This window comes from Watersipora subatra, chromosome 9 (genome assembly GCF_963576615.1).
Source record: "Watersipora subatra chromosome 9, tzWatSuba1.1, whole genome shotgun sequence".
NCBI lineage: Eukaryota > Metazoa > Bryozoa > Gymnolaemata > Cheilostomatida > Watersiporidae > Watersipora > Watersipora subatra.
In genome coordinates this window covers 51,822,237-51,842,454 of record NC_088716.1, presented here as the reverse complement: position 1 = coordinate 51,842,454, position 20,218 = coordinate 51,822,237, and the positions used below count along the sequence as shown (strand labels likewise).

Below are 20,218 nucleotides of genomic sequence, written 5' to 3'. Positions count from 1 at the left end.
CTCACCTATCACAATTAGCCTGGCACAATGCCAGTGGAAAATTCCAATAAGCTAGGCTTCTAATGACAGTAAGTCATGCCTTTGCCTCTACATTGTTGTCCAGCTACAGCTATTCTAATAATGGCCAATAATAGGTATAGCCGGAATGCAGACAAATATATGACATACAGACATACTTTGAGAAATACATACATGTATATAGATTATATATATATAGCAAGTATACGCACGCGTATGTGCACATGTGTGTGCACATGTGTGGGTTCATATGCGCATGCATGTGTTAAGGGTTGTTGTGTCTGAATGCGTATATTTGACGTTAACTTATACATAGACTTTGTTTTAACTATTGCTGATGTAGCTGTAAAATGTGTAGTGGTCAGAGCTTGAACATTTCATTTCTGTAGAAAAAGGTCATATGAAGCAGAGCAGGTGTTAGCCTATATCAGAAGTTTAAACAATTCCTGGGCCATAAAATTTACCAAAGTCACACATCACATAGTGTTTGGTGTTATGTTCATTTTTGTCTTACACACTTCACAACCATTAGTCTTCTCATAACAGTTCACATACTAAAGAACACGACTTTTTATGTTTTGCAGCAACCCGCATTTGGGCAGTTGCTTGTGGAGCACTTGAGAGAAATTCTACTCCGATGTTGTGGTGAATGGATAACTCTAACTGTTTGCTTAGCAGCGCTCATAACTAGAGTTGAGAGACTTTGATTTTATTCTGATGCTGTGCTGTTCATTTTATTCCTAGTTTTTTTTATCTGGCTTTCCTGGTTTTGTTTTAAAAACTTATTCATACTCTGTTCACTAGCACCTCTCGCTATACCATCTGTTGTTAGTGGTAAGTTGAACTATGTCCAAGTATAATACCTTTATACTAATAAGTTGAATAGTATTCGACTAGTTGTCTCTAGTCTAAATGTGTAACAATATTTTAAGGTTAGGGTTGAAGTTAGCTTTTCTGAATGTAGCCAATCATTACACTCTATCACAGGTGTAAATGAAGCTCTGCTCCGAAAGGGTTTTATAGTCTTTTAGATTTTCTTTAACTAGGTCAAACATCTCAGCATGTGAAACATTAACAACTTGTTCATGACAAAAGGGTGTCAAGCAGACTCTCTTACAATGTAATATCATCCTCTCTGAGAACTCCGAGAACGGTTATATTACATTTATAGGGGTTTTACATTATATGAACAGTAAGTTACTTATGCATTGCTTATTCCGCTCCAACATTTTCTAAAACTTATACTTTTGACTTTCCAATAGAAAACAACAAACATAGGAAACAGGGATAACCTCTATTCAAATGCAATTTCTATTTGACCGCCCCTTCAATAGAATGTCACTTTAATTAAATTGTTCAGGAATACAGCATCACCCTTTAATTGAACGCCACTTTTAAAAGATCAAGATCGAAGAGAAAATTGCTAGTAAGTGCGTAATTGGCATATGATCAAAGAGCCGTGCATTTTGAAGAGCTTTTTGATTATTTTTGACTCTTTGATTTGGTAGGGAGCACATGAATACAAACCGAGTTTTCTAATTTAATGAAGCTTGTTTAAGAGTTGTTTTGCCTGGAAGCTCACTAAGGAGCTGCTAAATAAAGTCAATAAGAAACTGTAAACTCTCTTTGGCTTGTATTGATAAGCACCCTAAAAACAACAAGTCTACGGGGACCACGCTGACACATACTTATGATAACAAGTTCCCTTTTCTTTGTTTTTAATCATAGGAACTTTTTCTCCATAAATTAGATAATGCTGTCTAGTGAAAATGAGTAAAAAATTGATGTCAAGTGACGTGGAAACTGAGCACTCCTCTTAACTTATGTAACTTTAGTATAATCACGGACCGTAGACCGAGTGAAAGTGACGATAAACATGAGAAAAGTTGCTAGTACAAATCAGTAACACTGGTTACTGTTCAGATATTAAATCAAGACAATAAGTTTAATCTTTTTTCTTTTTGATGGACTAACTAGGTGAGTTTGGGAGAATTTTAGAACGGATTTGGCATTTTAAACATATTTTACTGTTCGTATAACTTACAATTCTTATTACATAAATTTCTAGGAATGAATTATTTACATTCTATGAACGTCTACTGTATTACGATTATCGTGTTATCACCAAAGGAAACAGCTGTGCAACAATGGAACACAACTTAAGTATAACTCCATGATGTAAAACCACCGCTTAGCAAGTAAACAAGACGCAACATTTACGAACACGTCTATTTAGCTCTCTGGCTCTGCACGTGTTGGTAACTCAGCCTACGTTGTAGATGAGTAATTACATAGCATAATAAATCAGCATACGAGGAAGTACTATCTTATACAGTAATTAGTAGTGACTAGTGAGCATTCATTATTTTTGCAGCTGTTAGATTTTACTAGGGCTTTTATTCTTTCGGTTTCAACTGGAGAGGATAGTATCTATCCGATCATCATTCGAATATTCTTTTCATTGAGAGCAATTGTTGATGAGGCTTATTCCCAGTTCAAGTAAGTATGTTAGTTCTCTTTCGCACTCATCATAGCAGGGAATAGATTGACATAATCACGAGCCTACACTAACTCTGTCGCCTCTGAATTTTGTTAAATTGGTTAATACTTCATCGTCATAAGTCTTTACAAACTCCACAGTCAAATGCCAATTGCACTTTATATAGCGCCGCGGAGTTTACTATTTTAAACAGTTTGGAAATAATACATTTTTATAGTGAATATCATGTGAGCTTAATATGGATTGAATAAGGAAGTATATCTTTTCTGAATAAGTGTACTACATTCACACATTCAACGAAACAACTCAAGCATTGTGGTTGACAAATTTACATTATACTAGTAAATTCGCATTTGGTTTTATAGGTGTAATTACCTAATTGGTAAGGCTTGCTATCACAAAAACCCACTGGCCCGTCATGCTAGTGGGTTCATTATGCCCATTCTAGTAGGCCCAGTGCTTTGACTAGCTGTAGTGCTACTGCGCATGTGAGCCTCATCATGCCTTAATAAGTAGGAATTAAACTTTTATTTATTTTGTCTAACTTAATCAATATTATAATCATATCTTCAATTACTTAATGCTATATTCTACTAATTGATGAAATAAAACACACACACACGCGTACGCGCACACGCGCACACACACGCACACATTTGACAACATGAGTGAATATTTCCAGTTTAGGAACTACAACGTATTTGTCATATCTTGTTACAATGTTTCTAAAAAATCTTTAGATGCGCTATAAAATTGTCATAGCATTGTTTTTTTGCTCTTTTTTGTGTAAAATGGTATTGTTTATAAATTCACTCAACGTTTTCAAAGTCCCTACATCCTAGACTTAATTTTTTAATACATGTTTGTCCAGTTAATGTTTTAGGTCTTTTTGCTACAAATATTTTCAAAACCCTGCACTTTCAGAGTTTTCTCTCCTGATCTGCTTCTGTTATAAAAAGATGTGATGTAATGTTATGCAAATTGGTGGAGAAAACTTTCGCATTTGTCAATGACTGTAATAGCTTATTCTAAAAATTTCTTTTTAATTTTTTCTTCTCCAATGCCCGGTAGACAGTAGCTGAGCACAATATTTTGTTCCGGATGACGACGACAACAGGGCTTCACGCAAACAACTAGTTATACACGTGGCCAAAGATGTGCTAATTTGTAACATATATATGAAAGCCGTTATTATAAACTGAAACAGTTCATTAATTAAATTCTATTTTCAAGAGTTAAATATTTATCATGAAGTTACATTTTTTAAGAGTTTCTGACAGCCAAACTCAATGTGTTAATAATGCATCACCCAGAAGTGTTCCTTCTGGCCAATTAGATCGCTACACAACTACCTTGACACGGTGTCTCAATTTTTATTGACCCTTGTTGATGCTTTGCCGAATGTCTGCCAAATGATCAAATATTACTTTTTATGAGAATATTACATTTGATTGAAGTGCGATGGTTTTCATTGTACTTGTTGCAAAATGTGACGACATTGTCATTGACATCGACCTTTGATAAAATGTAAACTGACAGCATTTAAAAATTACAACCAGTAATAACCAGCATGTATGCTCTTTCATCTTCCTGTTATAAAGATTGCATATGTAGAGTGAATGACTAATTTTGCAATAAAAAATTGAAAGCATATTTTTAAGCATACAAAAGACTTTCAGAGCTGTTTTGCATTAAGTTTTTCATGGAAGCAAAATTGCTGAACAGGCTTGATGGTGATTGACAAAATTCAACATTTGCATATAAATGACCTGATAATAATGCAATATCTGCAACTGATTGATACGTAAGATATAAATGTTATACATGTTATAACTTCATGATGTCTAACTCTTTATCTTGTTTTTCTTTCTTTTTTTCTTCTGCCGAAGAAGATATAACATAAATAACATGATCATGGTCATGTCTGGCTCTCTGAATACTGTGGTTAAGGGCTCCGTCTTCTAACATTGTCATGCTGTTGTTGAAATGACATTCAGGTGTTTCCAGTGAAATGGCAGTGAAATGGTATGACCTATATCATAGTGACAATGGAATTACCTGCATCCACAGATCAACACTGCATATATGTCTAATTTTTTAAATTTAAAGTTGCACTTTTCCTGTTGTCAGGCATGCAATTAATTATCTCTATATTTTATTTTTAGCAAAGATTTTGAAATCGTCGGGTCTGAGTCCATCATCTTAAGAGCTCAGAAAACACTTAAGATGCGTTATCTTGCGTGAGTTTATAGTTTTTACTCAATTGTTTTTAGCATTATACTGACAAGTGACTGGTAATATATGTTAATGTAATTGTCTATACCCAATTTTGCTCTGTGTAACATCCTTACATTATTTAATACCTACGAAATGTTGCTATCAATAATCGTCTTTTTGTTGATTACTGATGGTATCTGCAGATGCTATAATGCTGATAGCAGTTCTTTAGATGTCTATTAGAAACAAAGATGGTAAATGAAGGTGTATAAACTATAAATGAGATAAATTAATACAATTTTCACATAATCTAAGTTAAACTACCTTCATAGATATATCTATTGCAACTTTTACCTACATGCATCTTCCATGTCCTTAATGCAAAGTCAAAGTTTTAATAAAAATGACAACTTTTTTGTTAAAACTTTTCTTATATATTAATCTATGAGAAATATTAATTCAAGTTTCACATTCAATTTGTTACATATTTTTGTACAAAGTATTTACAGTATTTCATTGCCATATGCGATCAGCTGATGTTTTCATCATCAAGGTTTAAGCTGTGGAACGGATCAAATGAAACACAATAAATATATAAGTGTGTAAATTTTATAAGTGTAAGTTTTGACATACAAAACAAATGTCAGCACAAATTGGGTGTGGTAGTGTTGGACTGTCAGATATTTTACATTAGCCTATATAAGCTTACATATGTCTCTATTAACGATTGCTAATGTAGAGGTAAAATTGTGTAGCAGTCAGCGCTTAACAGTCTCATTTCAGTAGAGAAACGTCAAATAAGGCCAATATCAGCTAAGTTTCAGTGTATAACAGAAGTTGAAGCTATGGCATAGCCATAGCATCAACTTTTCAAGAATTTACAGAAATCACCTGTCACATGATGTTTGGTGTTATATTAATTCTTGTCCTACTCGCTGTGCAACCATTAATCTTCTCAAATAGCTTGCAAACTAAAGAGCACTACTTTTTGTGTCATGGAGCAACCCACATTTAGACAGCTACTCGTGAAGCACTTGAAAGAAGTTATTCTGAGATGCTAAGTTTGGTGAATAAATCCAACTGATCATGTAACGACACTGAATATATATATAACATCCATCATTATAGCTTTAGTTGATAGACCTGTAATTTCTTCTAATGTTGTGCTGTTCATTTTATTACTAGTTTTCTTTCATCTGACTTACCTTGTTTTGTTTCAGAGACTTAATCACACTCTGTTCACTAGCAACTATTACAGTACCAGCTATTGTTAGCGGTAAGTTGAACTATTTCCAAGTATAATACTCCTGCGTTAATAATTGGTATAGTATTTGAATTGCTGTCTATAGTCTAAATGTGCAACGATGTGTTGAATGAGAGAGTCAAGGTCAGCTTTTTTAATGTAGTCAGTTGTTACAGTCTATCGCGGGTATAAACTGAGCTCCATTCTAACTGGCTTATATGTAGTTTTTCTAGATTGTATTCATTAATTGCTATAACTGGAGAAATGACTACAGACAGTGAGGTTTATAAATATATAAATAGGGCATATATATAAATAAAGCTAATTATGTAACAAGAAATTGTGAATAAGTTAATCTTTAAGATCAATTTCTTTACAATGCAACGTTATAAATAGGGATGAAAATGAGTGTTACAGAATTGGGACTTCATGATTGTTGTCTCTTGTGTCGAGCTACGTACAATGACTTATCACTTATCACTTCCATCATTGTATGGATCGTTTAGTATTTATTCTAATAATCTATATTCTATGTATATATATTTTTCAGTTTGTCCTGTGTGCGTTTGTCCTGCTATAGCTCTTAAAATCTTTTAACGTTAAATTCCGCATTATGACGGATTTGACTTCATAGAGATCGCAACTGCAAGTCTCAAATCCATGTTCTCTACCACTGAGCTATGCAAGATGTGCTGATCAAAGGCATTATCATATACTGTATAGCGTAGGCACTCGCTAAATGGCATATTATTTGAAACTCTATGAATTCTATGAAACACGCATCGAAACACAAAAACATGAAAAGCCTTTTTCGTGTTTTCTCGAACTTCTATTTTCGGTTTTTCGTAAAGTTCGATTGCTATATCCACGGTCAAGGCCAATTTATTTTACATCGACAATTGTATTATCTCCGTAGGAAAAGCCTCGACATTCTCTTTTCATTCGGTCAGACAAAGTACAATAGTACAATATCTCATTTTTACATTTGTACCAGTATTGAGAGGTAACAGTATCGCCGCATTCAAAGTTTTGATGAATAGCTTCTGCTGGAACGGTAACCTTTTTATACACACAGACACTTCTAAGCAATAATTGTTATTATTAATTCAACATATTCAGGATTTTTATTCTGTTTTTTCAGTTCGTATTAATTGTATCATTACCGAATCATCTTTTATTGTAATCGTAGCAAAACCGACTTAACTTATCTATTACTTGCTAATTATTTCACATTTACATTTAAACACTTTTGTAGTTGTTTTATTTTGTTTCTCAATTTTTTTGACCTGCACTAAACATTTCTTTCATGATATGAAATTTGAAAGTTGCAGTTGTTTGACAAAGTTTGCAAACCTTTACAGTTTTTTTATTTTTCTCTTAATTTATTTAAACTGCACAAAACATTTTTCTCACGATATGAAGTTTGAGAGTTTGGTAATAGTAATGGTAATGGTTGTTATATGTTAAATAAAAATATATTTTGTGTGCAAAGAATTTTTTTACCCCGACAACGCCGGGCATTAATCTAGTGAACTAACGTTTTTAGATTGTTGAGTTGAGTTGTAGCCTACTGGAGCAAAAATCCCTTTCTTAGCTCTTTCTGATAGGTAAAGGTAGTAAATTCATCCTTGTGCATTAGTAGTTAGTTAGTTAGGTAGTAAATTCATCCTTGGCATTAGTAGCAGCTGAGTATATAGTTACTGTATATACTGTGAGTTGACTATACAACTCAGGGCTAAATACTACTGTACAGATGAATTTACCTTGTTTAGTTGTTTTAAATAATGCGTTTTTGTTCTTTTGTGATTGTAGGAAGTCAAGTTGAATTGTCTGTAGATTCAACAGGGTATCCTTCATTCTACAGAGATGAGTTGATAACTTTAACGTGTACCGCTAGTGGAGATACAGATGTTACTGCTGTCTACCTGGTTAATGGTGCCAGCGCAGCAGATGATAGGAATGCTTGTGGATTAGATAGTAATGAGACAACATGGTTTCCTACTAATGCTCTGAACATACCAGGTTTTTCCAGAATAGATGAAGCTTACTGTGTAGCTGCTGCAGCTGCTGCTCCTCCATTCATCTTCTCCGTAACAGGAACCATATCAGATTACTTGCTTAGTGCTGACTTCAGGTGTTTCGCTGATTTCACATCAATTCGTGTCAACTCTTCATCATTTCCTATTTCAACTATTATTGGTAAGTTGATGGTACTGTCTTTGTGGAGTTTTAATTAATTGATTTGAATCCTATTTGTAGTTCTATGCTAAGCATACTCTTCCATTTATTACTATTTCTACTAAAATTACAAAACTTGAAAAGTACGATATAAAGCACAGCTCGATGATGAACTCACACAAATTTGTTATAGGTTTTATCAGAAAGTATCAGTATTTCTTATCATTTGCGATTGTTTTTGAAGTGATCTGATTGGCAGAACGTTTCAAGATTAAAATCGTTAAAACTTGATCGTGGTTAAAATGCTCAGAAGAAAGAATATGTCCAAAAACGTCACTAGCTGATATCGATGCGATAGTTTATATCAGCTATTGCGTTCAACTTGAAGCATCACTCGACTCTATTCTGTTGGTCTCCTTGCAACTATAGACGTCGTATTCGCGCTTCTGCATGATATTAGTGTTTTAACTGCGATCAAGTTTTATTGATTTTATTCTTGAATCAACCTGGCCATCCGATGACTTCAAAGATCAAAAACAATCACAAATTATTGAAAAATATTGAGACTGTCTGATAAAATTTACTAACAATATCATGCAAGTTCATGTTTAAGACAATTTTGAGTGCCACTGAACCAAATTATGTGAAGAAAACCATTGCTGTTCACATATAATGTTCTCTTTTGTAGTTAAACCTGAGAATCTTGTAATGAACAAACCAGATCAGATAGTAGAGGGTAAAGAGTTCACATTCAACTGCACATCTACTGGAGGGAGTCCTGACTCTGTATATGACTATGGTTAGTGATATACTGAGATGAGTCTTTATACTATTTTATTGCTTAACTAACAGTACACAAAAATATATGAATCTATTAATGTTTATATCCATAATTATATGCGCATACCTCCGCTACAGTTATTCGTGGATAACTTTAGATAATAATCGCTTTTTCACATTTTGCTGCAATTTCTAGTAATACTCCATTAATCATTTTTATTTCTCACAACTTGAGTTAAAGCACTAAACAGGGGGTTTCATAACAGAAATTTGTTATACTTTTTGACCCCTTGTATTATATAAAGTAAAAAAAAATGGTGATCAACAAGTCTTAAAGAGAAACCGGTCATTATTGGGGATTGCACGAAACCCACTGGATGTAGCAAGATTATCTGATTGCTTATATCAACAGAGAGGAGAATCATTCGTAATTAACCATATCCATTCTTCTGACAAAATTCAAAGTTCTGATTGGTTTTTGAGTGGCTGGTAACAATCAATTAAAAGTATATGTTGTTACTATAGTGGAGAAACAAGCTAATGGAAGTTCAGGATTGGCCATATGTAGGTTTAGTAGTGGAAGTGGTGATAGAGAAATATTCAGCAAACATATTAAAGCTTATACTAAGTAAAGTTGAAACCAACATTATATATATTCTATATTGTTTGTATATTTTTGTAATGTCTTAATTTTTATAAGCCTCCCTGTTTTGAGAATCTGCTATGTTTGTAGAGAACATATTCAGATATAAAATTACAAGCATTTGATGGAATTTTATGACATGTCGTAAAATTTTATATGATAAGTCAATAATAAAAAATCGATCATTCGTAGAAGTTTATTTTGCTAATAAGTCTAATAATTGTGTTAGAATGCTGTAGTATATAAGTAACCTCAAGTAACAGAAATTTATAGCCGTAGTTTGTATATTAATATATTAGTTTCCCAAACAAACTGATACCTATGATGCAATTTCTGCATTTAATATTTGCAGTACTGAGGCTAGCTTAGATGTTTTTAAAAGTTGCACAAGGTTAGTTTGCAAGGAAAAAAGGCTAAAATTAGTGTTGATTTCTTACTGCTAGTGTCAAGGATGACAAGTAAGTACTGAAGTAACATTATTTTATTCTGGGTTCTCCTGAAGATCTAGTTGTTATGTAGCTACACTTTCATTATGGAATTAAAGGAGATGTTTATTATTTTATCTATGCGTTACAGAAGTGTTGAGAGGAAATATGGTGGTTGTGAGAAGCAGTAGATACACACCTGTCAAGGAAGATAGAGATGGTTTGACTCTGAGATGTAAAGACACAACTCATTCAGTTTTAGAGAGTGTTTACCCTGATAACATAATTATGTCAGAAGATGTGGAGCCGCGCTGTAAGTTTAAACTGTTATTATATTGTTTGTGATACAAAAGTGTGTTTGCCTTGATGCTGTAACATGCTTCAATTTTTTTGTCTTATTCAAACGACAAGCAAGGAAACAACTCATCATTTTGACTTTTTACCTTGGATAGTCTTATTTAGCCCTATGAGATTGTTCTTCTACGGTATTTTACGACCAAAACAATTCAGACTGTATATTCTGAGTCATGGTTTGCACTATAATTGTGCTCAATATGCTTGGATGCTGACCCATCTTTAGAGAAGATTTTCATGTTCTTATCAGATTAGCTCAAATAACTCAACTGACTAAATGATCACATTGGTTCCATAGAATACTTGTCGGTTCCTGATAAAGTGTTTGCCTGTAAGTTGTGTTCTAAGGAAACTATTGGTTCATTAGAACTCAACAAAATTATAGCTGTAGGTTTACATGACACACGTAAAATTGACAAAACCTATATCAAAATGATTAGATTTATAATTGATATAAATTAAATGATCAGCTTTGTAGAAAAAATATCACCAACCAAGAAAGGTTAAATCTGAGGGATTTATCTGATTGTGACCAAATTTACTAGCAATGTCGCAAAGCAAAAAACATAGTAAACAATATAATGACACATTGGACTTGATCATCTATTGTAGACGATGACCTTGAAACACTATTCATGTAACCACTGCAAATATAACTTTACCAACTATCAATGCTCTAAATAAGTTCTCATTAATTAAACTGAAAATACTGGTCCTTCAAAGTGACAGGAACCAACAGACAGACATCCTTTATACTTCAGCAAGTTGATTTATTTAGAAAGTAGCTAAATTTTAGTTATGGATAACTACATGACTGTCCTTGTGAGTTATCTCTACTTCAAGTTTCTTCCATTATTATTCTTCCTATCTACAATAGGCCTACTACCATTTTTATCCTGTTACAGATATCGACTATGAAGAGGAGCCACATTATGATTTAAAACATAACCCTGGAGGGCCTCTTACACTCACTTGTAAAGTGTTGACCGACTCTAATTCTAACCCTACCCACGAGTGGTCATGCAGTACTTGTTCAGATGCAGATGTGTCTGATCAGCTGGTAATTTCTATGAACTCTCGTCAGAATGGTCAAACAGAACAGTTCAGCTGTACTGCATCCATTGAATGTGAGTGTTCTCGTTGTGGATCACGCATGTTTCCAGTTTTAAGTGATGACTTCCTGTTAGTGATTTATCATGTGGAATGCAGCAGTCTCTCTCATACTCTCTTGTACGCGGTGTCGCATGCAAGCTGTTGCCACATTTTTTTGTTGGGATCTTTGAACCCAGTAGTTTTTTGTGAAAGTAACTTTGTGCATTTTACCCCAACATCATCATCTAGCGTAGCCATCAAAGATCCACAAAGAATTTTGTTTTGAGTTGCTAGACTTACTCCTCTCATCATCAAAATACCGTTTCTTTGAAGAGTATGTTGTTAGCGTTACATAATAATTATTCATGTAATACTCATTAAAACATGGTTATCAATAAAGTAATGAATAATATAATATCATAGGATGGGATTTAGTAAGATGTCTCTAGCGGCGCTTGGTTTAATACTGGTCCAAATCCAATTGGTCTAATGGATCAACTTGTCAAAATGTATTTACTCTAACGACTTTTTGTGTAAAACCGATTCGTCTAATAAACTATTTGGTCTCATGACGATTAGTCTATAATTGATGTAAAGACAAAGATAGGAATACAAAAACCTAAATCACATATTTGTATCTAGTACACGCTCATTAGAATAGTCGAAATATTATTGGATTATATATAAATTCAGGTAACTTTTCTGTACAAAATCTTTAAAATTACAAAAAAGAGATAGAAGTTAACATGATCAACAATATTATAATTATGCTGCTGGCTCAAAATTGTAAATAATGTGCCAGCGCTAATCGAAGCGCTAAAACATAGTTATTGTTTTTGCTAAAAACAGTTATATAAACAGCGAATATAGTATTTCGCGTTCTTGCTTACAATTTCGAAAGATAGCCAGCCATCCGCAGTAAGCTTCCCCTTTCCCTCTTCAAATAGCACAGTTTTACACATACAATAGCTTGCACATTGTCAGATGCTATAACCTAATGGTAATAACCTAATATATATATTTCTCAAAGTATGTCCGTATGTGTGGCATTCAAGCTATAGCTATTAAAATCTTGGAATAAACAATCTGTAACCATAAAAGATTTAAACTCAGACCCCACCGTTCACCAGCCCGGCACCCTATCCAATAGGCCACAGAGATCGACTTGTTCACTTGCTGATATAAATCGCTACGTGGGAGCACATACCCAATGGCTTTGCATACCACCCAGGGTAATTGCGTAAGTGATTGTCATTAGTTAGCTTACTAAAACTTTCCATTGGCAATGTGCCAGGCTAATAGCAAGTGGCAGGCAACTCTCATTACTTCTCATTTTTTATAAGCTGGTTTTTCGTACCGGGGCAACCCAGAGTAGCACAGCTAGTCAGTCATATATTTGACAAGTTAACTTAAGAGCAAATGCGTAGTTGGGCCAATCGTACCAAGAGGCTAGTTCACTTTAGACAACTTAGCTTTGAACCAGATGAAATTGGTCTAATTCTCTGAAACCTCATTACATTTGTTGTTAATAGTAGAATAAGTACAAGAGTAGCTGTGTCTGTTCGTCTGTCCAAAACCACGTTTAGAGTTTAGGTAAAAATGCAACTCATACTCAGAAATTCGGCAGAGCAGCCATTTGCACTACCAACTAAAAAAACGAAACATGAAAAGAATATCTGTAGAAAGTTTATATCTTTGGCTTACGGAAGAGTATTTACCTGCCTTCAGGCAATATTATTTTCCAATAGCAAAGAGTTGGTAGCAGAACCTATACAGAAAAACTAAAATTCATACCGTGCAGTGTAAAGCTAAACCTTTGTAAGGGTATATTATTTAAATGCTGAGGTATGTTGCAGGCTATAGATGGTTATATTTGTCTGTACGATGACATGATTTTATTATATATTAAGGTAAGGGATATGGTTAGGCAGCATGATTAAAAGTATTTGATAAATTTCATGTACACTACGGTTGAACCAAAGGATTATTGGATTGCTAAACTGAAATTTATAAACAAGTGTATACACGAAACTAAGTTAACTAAAATGATGAGCTTTAAGGACAATTTCATTTTAGTGTACTAGCAATAATATTAAACTAATATACATTTGCAGTCTTTCATCTACTCATACAAACTGTCAATGTTAAAAGAATGTTCGCATGAGAGTACTAAACTGTCAGCAATCTAATGGTGTAATATTGTTCTCAACAAACTCCTTGTAGTCATGGATTCAATCATCATCACTTGGAATGTGACATGGACATCGGGTATAACCATACCACCAACCGCCCTGCAAGCTGTGACATCTAATAGACCCATACCACCAACAGCTCTGCAAACTGTGGCATCTAATGGATCCATACCATCAATGACCCTGCAAGCTACACAAACTACAACGCAATCAACCGTATCTGTTGGATTGACTGTTGATGCTACTGCTGGGATAGTTATTGGAGGGGTAGTGCTGATAGGAGTCATAGTCATCATCTTCTGGTTCAGCCGAAAAAATAAAAGTAATGCAATGGTATTCCCTGAGTATTTGTCTTTGAATCGTTTGAACAGAGTATTGTCTATTCACCATTAATTTCACATTGCTAAATGTATGTAATGTGTACGAGTTGTTGATTTCTATGCGTATAACATAATTTTATTACCATTTGGCTTGAGATATCTAATGAGAGGGCTGTGCGGTTTGACAACTGTGGTATGTGACAGCGGATACAGTTTTTGGCAGCGTCATTTTGTGATGGAGATGTGTGTGAACATGTACACAACTAATGACCATTATGTGCTAGAGGAGTAAGTGAGTGTGGATAGATCTCGTAACAACATCATTTGGAGGTAGAGAAGTATGTGAGTGTACATGCATCTAGGAGCAGCATTATTATATGGTAAAGAAGTATATGAGTGGGTATACATCTAGGAACAGCATCATTGCATGGTATATGATTCGGTTAGTGTGTATACATCTGGTGACAGAATATATGTGGTTGAGGAGTATGTGAGTGTGAATACATCTAGGAACAACATCATTATGTAATAGAAAGGTATGTGAGTGTGTATACATCTAAGAACAGTATCATTATAAATTGTATGGTAGATGATTGTGTGAGTGTGTGTACATCTAGGGACATCATCATTATGTGGTAGGGAAGTATGGGATTTTGGATACATCTAGGAACATCATCATTAATTGGTAGAGGATTGTGTGAGTGTGTATACATCTAGGGACATCATTATTATGTGGTAGGGAAGTATGGGATTTTGGATACATCTAGGGACATCATCATTATGTGGTAGGGAAGTATGGGATTTTGGATACATCTAGGGACATCATCATTATGTGGTAGGGAAGTATGGGATTTTGGATACATCTAGGGACATCATCATTATGTGGTAGGGAAGTATGGGATTTTGGATACATCTAGGGACATCATCTTTAATTGGTAGAGGATTGTGTGAGTGTCTAAGGACAACATCAAAATAAAAAAAGAGAGGTGTGTAATATGGATACATCTACAGTAGGAGTAATATTCTGTGCTAAAGATATATGCTAGGGCAAACGAAGTCTGGTGACAAAATCATGTGACAGGAAAGAATGCCTAATGAACAGCACCAAGGAGGTATGTGAGAATAGGAATCGCTTTCCAGATGACATCATGGCCAGGTAAAAAAATTTAAGAAGAGGACTACCACTTTGGTACAGTTCTAATGGGTGGCAGTTCTTATGGGTGGAAGTGGTATAAGTGATAATAGGTACTGCTGCAAATAACTTCCATGGCACATCAGAAAGAAACTTAAGGGTGGCACACAATTGTCTTATGATATATCTTTGTTGCATTCCAGGAACTGGAGAAAGTACCAAAGATCCTGCACACATAAAGGTATTCGTGGTCTGGGACCAAGTTACTAGCTCTGATACTGTAAACACTGCACCTGTATATTAAAGGATGAGAAGAGATCCAACTGATCATGTCTACAGTGTTGTTAATAATTCTAGTGAGTCACAAACATATCAATATGCTAATGTTGAACCTATGTATGAAATGACCAAGAGGGAGTCAGCAGACGATGTTTACAGTGTACCGCATGAATAATTATCTATTTACATCTCCATTTTCATGCTGGTCTTTCTTCTTTTTAAGCAGATTCTTCCCTTTTTCTAAGCAGATTATTTGTTACAATTGTTACATTATTTGTTAACATTGTTATTCGAACAATGTTAGCTTTTATTTTATTTTTAGTCTTAAATATTTTATCTCATCTGATATTTTAAACTATCTATGCACTTTTATATGCACATGGGGCACTTTAATTAATGGCCGCACATACTGATAATCGTATGCATGGTTTTACCTTATACTTTTCAGCATTATCTAAAACAACGTATATATACTAACTATAACAAATATTGTGACAACCCAAGCTTCAGCAGCTACGAATGTACATTTTTTAAAACTGTTAATATTGACGAAAGTGTCATTTCAAATACACGACAATGGAATGAACCTATTTTGATCATTTGTACTTATTATTTTCTATTAGGAATTTAAATATCCGCAAAGCAGTGACATATTTTCTTGCTAGATGTATATTTTAAAATAAAACCGAATAAACATTTACGCAGATACTCAATTGAGCTTACTATTTTTAATTTAGGAACATCTAACAGTAAATAAGCATAATAATTGTGGAATGGCTAGTCTTCCAAAGAAACCTTATGTCATTAACAGATGTGCGAGATTTATTAACAAACATTCTGCAAAATACTACGCAGCCCTGTTAACTGAATAGTTAACAAGTTTTTAGTTGTTGCTCAACAAGTTGTTTAGCAAGGTGTGAAAACTGCAGATAGAAAAAATGCAATGAAGTTGTAGATGTACCAGTTTTTGTAAAACAGAATTCTCAATGGGGAATGCTAACAGAAGCTTCGGTAAACATAGTGGAGTACATAAACTTTGCTTGCTTCAAACGTGCTTTTAAAAGTCATATACATGTACTAGTCAGTATACCATAAATTTCAATTAGGTTTTGCAAGAAGGCAAAATTTAAAAGACTTGTTAATGTAGACTGGAAGCCATCTTTATTTCAATTTTTTGTATTTAAAAGCTGGCTGTTCTAAAACCTGAAATTAGTAGAGACTACTTATATTAGAAAGATTTAATTTTTTATATTCTTCTTTAATAATAATTTTAATTTATGTTGTACAATTGTGTAAATAATTGTTGCAATATAAATTATGCTTAATTTTAGGTTATAAATGTTGCTGTAGCTGTTGTGTTAGGTCAGTTGGTGTCTTTTGTTTTAAACATACATTACTCACAAGCTTAAACAAATCATTCTCTATTTTAAAGGAGCCTCTCTTTTGCATGAGTGATAAGAGACTACTATATTATTAGTATATCAAAGCAAGTATAATAATATAGATTAGGATAAAAATATAGTCCTAACAAAAATATAAGTTTTCTCCTGTTGAGTTCAGCATGTTGTATTTCAAATAGCGTCAGGTTCAGAGCACTCTGTTTCTTTCAGCAAAGTATAAAGCATTAGAATTAGCTACTTAATTTTGATGTGGCAGGTTGTAGTTGAGGAAGTAATAGCTTTAGTGTATTTTGTTAGCTACAGCATGGCATTGAAAATTAATAAATGTACATAGCTCAGAGGTGGAGTTGTTCCCTCTATTTCAGTCACATTTAGGAATTCATTTCCTTGTTCGCAGTTCTTCTTTTAGTTGTTTTTTTGCCTTTTAGTCTCAATTTTCACCTTTACCCAATTTTACATGTTACAGGGTGTTTCCTTTTTCATCATTCTCACATTTTTCAAAAAACTTTTTAAAAATTAATTTTTCATGTTTACTTATAATTAACTGTTTGATCATTAGGGACGATTTACCTGTTTACTTTTTCAAAGCTGCTACTGCTTATTTTTTGTTTCATTCATTTGAAACTAATCAGATAAAGCGTTTTTAAAAACAGTTGAACTAAACTTTGTAAAAATGTTCAGATTTTGAAGTGGTTGATTTGGAACTGCCTTGAATCTAAAAAGAATACAAACTCTAATTTTAACAGAAATATTAAAAACATGCGTAATTATCTATAAGTATGCTGCACTCGCTTAAGCAACTTATTATACCCTATTGTTTATTTAGACCAAGGCATTAGCACAGCTCTATCGCAAAAAGTAAGTAAACCATTGTGCCTCAATTACCATATTTGGTAGGAGAGACAGACATCATATTCATCTACTTTACCACCAAAATTCTTTATTTTATAATGGAGGCTTTAGCATAAATAAACACACAAACAAGTACCGAATAGCACATAAAAATTTAATATAGTGTACTAGATTGTAATAGTGCCGAGCCTGACATCCTGTTAATGGTGCAGCAATTATGATGTTTTCTAAAAGCATGGCACAAAATCCATCACTAAGTGTTTTTGCCATTCATTGCTACAAAATACAACAAAAAGTCAAAACGTTTGGATAAACTTCAATAGAGTTTTCATATTTCATCCACAACTAATAAAATGCATAGCGCCTAATTTCAAATTGATAAATGAAGTCATATAGAATTGTGGTGGAACATCACTTGATTTATACTACTTTGGGTCATTTCGGTTTTGTATGCAAGCAATAGTTAACAGTTTACAGTCAAGCTATTTTAGGGTGGTGGAAAGTTCATAATATTTTAATAAGTTCAGATCATACACTGATGCTTATTTAAAAGGATGTACAGTTAAGAAAGAACACTCAAATGGTTAGCGCACATCGGCTCATTACACTAACTTGTGATGCAATGTCATTCATGAAACATACATGAACCAGTGAAACTTGGGAAAAAAATAAGGAATCTTTATTGCTGCTGAAAGCAATTTTGAGCCAGTGTTCAAAGTGCACTTCTCTTAAAGAAAAAGTTTTTATTAAAATATTTTTTCAACGAGTATGTATTAAACTAGAAATTTTCCTGTCATACTGTGATATTGGAAAAAAAAGGGTACTGTTGGTTGAGAAATGCAATATTAGCAGTCAAATGGCACTGCAGTGCAATAGGATAACTGCAATGGTAGCTGTAATGTACTGGGTGTGGGTGTTATTTTGTATACAACAAATAGCAATAATGAAAGGAAAATATTATATGTTTATATCTCTCCCCTGCAATAGGAGAAATGCAATATTAGAAGTAAAATAGCAAGCTGCTGTGTAATATACACAGTTTGAAAGTTGGTTGTGTTGAATGTAGAATGGTTTTGATAGCGATCTGTAACAGAAAGCAAGCATCAGCATTCACGTGTCTGGAAGTTTTCTGAAAACTGGAGCAAAATAAAAAAACGTTCTCATCATAAAGGGGCATTGTAGTTCGGCCCTAGCTTGTACATAAGATGTAAATAATTTTGGGTAACGTTCTAAATAATTTAATGAAACCTTCGGTAATTGGACAAAAAAAACATAGACTGATAAGCTGTGTACCACAATTTCGTACCTGTAAATCGGTCTACGCCTCAAACGGTCTACGTTTATTACAGAAACCTTCAGATAGATAAATTCGAATGATTATTCTTATAATTAAATCTTATAATAATTTTATAAAATGGAATAATTATCCCATGACCAAACACGAGCGAAACGATTGTTTGGGAGCTTTATGATAAATGCATATGTGCACACAACTCGCGAAAATTATTCATCAACACCGTCACAAACCTTTGTACCGAAATCTCATCAACAAATTTAACCAATTTTCAATGGAGTCGTTTAAGTATAATAACGATACAAAACACATACAATAAACCTACTTAAATAAAATTATTTTACTAAGTCTTTGAAATTTGTGGACAACATCCTAAACGTTACCCATCTGATCAGATAATACATCACTAGACAGATTAATTTGGCCTAAAATCGCCATTTAAACCTCACAAGCCTATTTAATCAAAATTAAGATCGGCCAACGAAACACCGATAAAGCTGTGCGACCGAGAGTAGAACCATTAAGTCGTGCGCATTTCATGAGAAAAACGTGCACATTTCACCAGTCAATGGCATTAGCTCAATAGCTATTTGGTATTTTACATGTTATACACCAGGATTGCATAACATGGTTTGTTAATCGGATGCTCATAGGAATGTGTGAAATACATAGATATATATATACCTAGATTGGCCAATAATAGCTAGTCCCATTGGTGGCCTTGTCAGACTTAAATGCCATGACGCAACGTACTCATATTGTACCTTACGCTTGACTGACCGCAAGATTCATCATTAGTTTACAATGGCTGAAGCTGAGAAGAGTGTGTCAGCTGCTACTAAGGTGAGATTTTTACTACTTTTAATATCAAAGATAGGCTTGGAACTCCTAAATATCAGCTGTAAGGCTTTATAGTAAAAGCTAGAACAGTTTTCATACCAATAGTGGACATATTTTCCCCATATTTGACACTTTGAAAAAATTATTGAAGACAATCAAATCAGCAGACATCATTGTTTGTCAAGTTACTATCAACTTCAACTTGTTTGATTCATTAACTGATTGACTCTCTCTTGGAAGGTTTCTTTAACTTTGCCCAAAGAGCTGCTTGTGTAATACTGCTACTTTGTGATGCTTGAGTCATGAATTTGGATACCATCTTGCTATAAATCACTAAGTCAGAATGGAATTCATATTCATTGCTATTTTGGCAGCGATCTCACCATTATTCATCAAGCTCACAGTCATCTGAGAGGACTAGTAAGAATTGCTGCGTTGCTTTTGGATGTTCCAATTATC

The 20,218-nt window shown here is 33.8% G+C and overlaps 1 protein-coding gene across 1 annotated transcript; it reads left to right on the top strand.

Annotated features, from left to right (window-relative positions):
* Positions 1-2,384: 2,384 nt before the first annotated feature.
* LOC137404434 (uncharacterized) lies at positions 2,385-15,592 on the top strand. The gene is made up of 9 exons (XM_068090634.1): positions 2,385-2,517; positions 4,684-4,758; positions 5,956-6,011; positions 7,791-8,177; positions 8,845-8,955; positions 10,156-10,317; positions 11,264-11,485; positions 13,674-13,975; positions 15,298-15,592. Exons 2-9 carry the CDS (start codon positions 4,745-4,747, stop codon positions 15,331-15,333), a joined length of 1,290 nt encoding a protein of 429 aa, XP_067946735.1. The 5' UTR covers positions 2,385-2,517; positions 4,684-4,744; the 3' UTR covers positions 15,334-15,592.
* The last annotated feature ends 4,626 nt before the right edge of the window (positions 15,593-20,218 follow it).